Here is a 4,981-nt window from a genome sequence, read left to right as displayed (position 1 = left end):
TTGTCAGAAGAGGATGAAAGGGAGGAGAAGAAAGAAGAAACCTGGATACTGGAGCGCACACCTGAGGTAAACACAGGTATAGACACAGTAGCAAGCTAGTGTGAAGTTCAGAAAAAGGTTTGTGTTGCTTAGAGCTGTGTGTGTGTGTTCACCTGGTGTATGAAATCATGAAAAAAACAAATAAATCATAACCTGTTGTTGCTTATTACTGTTACCTAATATGGCACTTGTGGGCCTAAAGCAATATCACACTCAAGGTTGTCACATAAGCCTACGTATAGGCCCCTGCTAATTTTAGCAGTAAATCACAGCCGTGCTAATGTTTGACATCATTCCCCCTTGCGAAATGTTACGTAAAATAGCAGAACGAAACTTGAAAAGTAAGAACAGGTACGGACATCTTGTTTGCTCCACTCTGGAGACACAGTGGCTGTAAGAAACATGTTGCATAATACAATGATGATGATGATGATGATGATGGATATCAGATAATGAGGTCAAAGGAATTGACTGAAGGTTGAATTCAGTGTTGTCAGATCTTATCAGAAGAACCAGGATGTTTAAAGATGGAGAGCTTCTGTGTGACCGCATTACTGATGTCATGTGTTGTTTATTCTCTTCACATGGTGGGCTGCTGCCCTCGTTACACTCTACATGTTTGTACCCCTGCTGTACAAATGTGTACGTGACAGCAGCACCAATATCACAAGCAGATGTGAGAATGCTCTGTGAGATAACCAGTATGTGTGAATCAGCTTGAATCACACACTTAGACACACAAACACACACACTTACACACTACACACACACACACACACACACACACGGATGCATCCACACACTCTCAGCTGGGATGAGGAGTGTGTCTTTGTCTTTGTTTTGTTGGTGTCACATTTCAACTCCTCCCAGCTCTGCCTCCTATAAAACACAACCGGTCACAGCCTCTCAGTGGGGTTTGCTTTACTTCCACCCGAGGGGACTTCACCGTCAGCCCGGGCAAGACCACTAACACCGCCGCCATCACCTCTGGTCTCTGCAAACCGCCCCAAGCAACCAAGCAACCAAGCAAGCAACCAACCAACATGGCTCCTTTTGAGAAATCCATGGAGATGATGCCCTTCAAGCAGAGGAAATGCCTCGGTGAGTCACTTTGTCAGCTGATCCATTGATTGCTGCAACTGGGCCGCCTACATGCTTTAACATAAAGACCCCATACTATACAGTGTATGGCTGATGTGTAACATGTGTATACCTACTTCCCTTTAGAAACAAGAAAAGACGAAGTGTGCAGCATTCGGTCCAAATTCCCCAACAAGTTACCTGTGAGTTGGTTTCAGGTCTTTATTTAATCATTTTTACTAGTTGTATGACTGGACCATCAGCTGATGTGTCTTTCTTTGTGCGTCTAAGGTGATTGTTGAACGTTTCATCCGTGAAAAGACTCTCCCCCTGTTGGACAAAACAAAGTTCCTGGTTCCCTTCGAGCTCACCCTGGGTCAGTTCCTCTGCCTGCTCAGGTAAATGATCAGTGCCCTGTGTTTGTTAGGATGTTCCTCTGCTCTGCAAACTCCACTCCCTGCCCTGTTTTGCCGTCACTCACCCACTCCTGCCTCCTCTGTCTTCCACTCAGGAATAAGATCGCCTTGGACTCCACTCAGGCTCTGTTCCTCCTGGTGGCAGAGAGGAGCATGTCCTGCATGTCCTCCAGCATGGGAGAGGTCTATTCCCGCTACAGCGACGCCGACGGCTTCCTCTACATCACCTACGCCTCACAGGAGATGTTCGGAGGAGCGCCTCGGCCTCCTTGCTGAGCCTGAGGCAGAAGAAACACGAACTGAACCCGGACCAATGGTGGTGACACCACAAAACCAAACTGGGGGGAAAAACAAGGACGAACTGAGCCAAGCGGAGACTGTTTTTGTCCAGTATTTTAGCAACAAACCTGCATCTCAGACTACCTCATGGACCACAATGGACTGAACACAATAAATCCCCCTTGTTACTGCCCAGGAACCTCAACTAGCCAGAAGTGGACTTATGTGTACAAAACCCACCCTGATTAAGACTGATTGATTGCTTGATTGGCTGATTTAATGATTTATGTTGAGGGAGACACAATTAGAAGTCATCACAGTGTTTGATTATTTCTTTTTTATTATAAAATAAAGATGTAATGGACTCTTCTTATTGCAATAATTTTCAGTTGCTCCAAAATCTTACAGAAAATATTAAAATTATTATTTATTTTTACCTGTTATACCTGTTGTCCTTCACTAGCCTCAGAAACTTTGAGTTTCAGTGCAAGCAAACCAGTTTTCACACAACAGCACTGCCAGTTCAGGGTATAGACCCAGTACCACCACCACCACCACCACCCTCTCCTCCACTCTGCCAAAGCAGAATCTGACTGGTAATCAGACTCTTTCTTAGCACTTATCCTCCTCCTCCTCCTCCTCCTCTCTTCTCCCTGATTGCCTCATCATCCCTTGAAAATGTGAAATGTGCACCGAACTCTCGCAGATTGTTGCAGGGACTTTTGAGGCTGTTGTTGTTGCTGCTCTGATGTGTTTACTGTCACTATTGAAATAAATACATCTTATCCTTTTAATTCATTGACTTTGTGTGATCTTTATATGTTTTTATGGGAGACTTTGTGCATGCAAACTGCTTTTACAGTGGCTTGTTGCCATTTTTACTGTGGTTGAAATGCATGACCGCTGAGAAACAGGTCCAACAGTTTCATCTTGTGTAAAAAATATCAAAAACAGACATTGTTTGATAATCTTTCTGGGCTTTTTAGTGAAGGATGATCGGCTGTGATTAAGGTCCAGTTATTTCCCTGTGTGCTTGTGTTCTCGTATGCATACTGTACTCACACATGCAGGTGCGTCATTCCTCACCTGCTTCTGAAAGGGGCACTCCCTCCACATGACAGCGTTATATAAGCCCCCGACCCAGTCAACTATCGACAGGGGTCAGTGTGTCAGAGGGCCGGGCAGGAGGGGGGTGTTATTTATAGACATCTGAGGGACTAACGTGACCCAAAACACTGAGAGAGAGGGGGAGAAAGAACGAGTCAGGCCAGTGATGGGAATACAGATGAAAAACAAAGAAACAGAAGAAGGAAAACACAGGAGAAGCTGCTCTCCACAAACAGGGGAAGGAAGGGGGAAGGAAGATAGGAAAAGAGACAAGGGGAAGATAGTGACGCCCTATTGGAGGACGACAGGAAACAGGAAACATTGTAAAGCAGAGATATACAGTTGGAGGAGGGCGACAGCTATCTAAACACACAGTGTACAGAAACACAGGGCCACGCGGTCATGCTGCCTCTCACTTCACACCACTGTGGCCATTCCAGCAGTTTTCTGTCAATACATTATCATCAGGGGAAGCCTGGAGCTCCTGCCAGCTGTAAATGATCTGTTTTGACCCCAGAGAGGACCTAAACTTTCCACAGGGAGGTTTACTTCTGCCATCCATCTTTCTTATTAAATTATGTAGACAGCTGCTTTAATCCTTATTGGGCCTTGAAATCTCACATTTCACATGAAGTCAAAACAGCATCGAAACACAACAAAATATAGGTTTAAAATTGGATTCTAATAATTGATGCAGTTATTTACTTGTACTGCGCTCACATCCCTTAGGTTGGGGTTGATCTGTGACATCACATCAGAGATAAGACTTGACTTTATTATCTCAGGGTCACAACTGGAAACGGTTGAAAACCATCATTTATCAACAGATGAAAAGATGAACCGGTTCAACTTAGATCATATGAGTAGGTGGTACACTAGCCCCCGTGCTGTAGCTGCAACAGAGCACAACCAGTGTTAGAACTGGCTCTAATATGAGTCTATATCCAAACACAATAACTGTAATAACGTATCGAGACACAAGAGAGCGCCTCTGGACTTTATCAGACATGAACTGTCCTGCTGCTGAGTGAGGAGATGAGGCTGACTGATAAATCCAGTCGGTGCCAGCGAGTGTCCGTCCTGCTGATGAGGGAGAAACTCATGACTGCTGAGTGGAACATGAAAATGAAATGAAACATTGTTGAGAGGCAGACTGATGCTCTCTGCGCTGGTTTCTATGGTCACACTGGCTGATGTTTTGTTTTTTTCAAGTTGAGGTTGATAGATGTGACAGTCCGGAAATATGTAAACGCACTTGAGGAGACACAGTGAAAGATTTAATGTGGAAACAGGCAGATGATTGTTGACCTTGCATCTGTTCCCATTAGAAACAAGGCTCATGCGGAAAGAAAAATCTGTTGCGTTAAATATACGGTACTAACACTGAAGTGCATCTGATTTACATGCGAGTGTCTTATTCCTACGTCCTCCATGAATTATGCAAAAAGACCTGAATAGATTCATACTGGTTCAGGTTACAATTAACATGCAAGTTTATCTGGTTATAAAAGTGAATTGTAAAAAAACTTCATCTTTATTCAAACTCAAATACAAGTCTCTCGTGTCTCTCAAGAGATTCCTGACTGATGTTTATGATTAGTGCTCTTCTATTTGAACCTGGACTGAATTTTTAGCTTTGTAAATTGCCTTCATGTGACAAGACACCACTGTTTTTAGTTTGCCCTCAAACACATGCAGTCAGAAGTGACTTGCTTCATGGATAAATGGCCTTTTATGTCCTCCTGAGGCATCTTTCTGGCCTACAGGTGGCAGTAGACTACATTACAATCATCAAAGTGAGGGCTTTTACTCAGTTTATGGATGACCTCTGAGTGACACAGTCCTTTGCATGTTCATTGGTAACAAATAAATACAAATTAAAAAACACAAAACTATGATTCAGTTCAGATTTAATGTGCAAATATAATTTATTTTAGTTAGTTTTCCCCAAATTCTACTTCCTGGCCTTCTCCACTGAAGCTTTTTCTCATCACTCAAACACCCAATGTTATATGTTATCACAGATAGACTCAATAAAACATCCACATAACCATGAGTCG

General features: G+C 43.4%; 1 protein-coding gene across 1 annotated transcript; it reads left to right on the top strand.

Moving 5' to 3' along the window:
- The first annotated feature begins 969 nt into the window (after positions 1-969).
- map1lc3cl (microtubule-associated protein 1 light chain 3 gamma, like) lies at positions 970-1,878 on the top strand. The gene is made up of 4 exons (XM_085788717.1): positions 970-1,140; positions 1,267-1,322; positions 1,411-1,517; positions 1,631-1,878. Exons 1-4 carry the CDS (start codon positions 1,083-1,085, stop codon positions 1,809-1,811), a joined length of 402 nt encoding a protein of 133 aa, XP_085644843.1. The 5' UTR covers positions 970-1,082; the 3' UTR covers positions 1,812-1,878.
- Positions 1,879-4,981: the final 3,103 nt, after the last annotated feature.

The sequence above is a fragment of the Trachurus japonicus genome, chromosome 10 (assembly GCF_045865225.1).
Source record: "Trachurus japonicus isolate A0001 chromosome 10, Traja_1.0".
Lineage (NCBI taxonomy): Eukaryota > Metazoa > Chordata > Actinopteri > Carangiformes > Carangidae > Trachurus > Trachurus japonicus.
The sequence above is the reverse complement of the archived record's forward strand: the minus strand, read 5'-3'. Positions and strand labels throughout refer to the sequence as shown.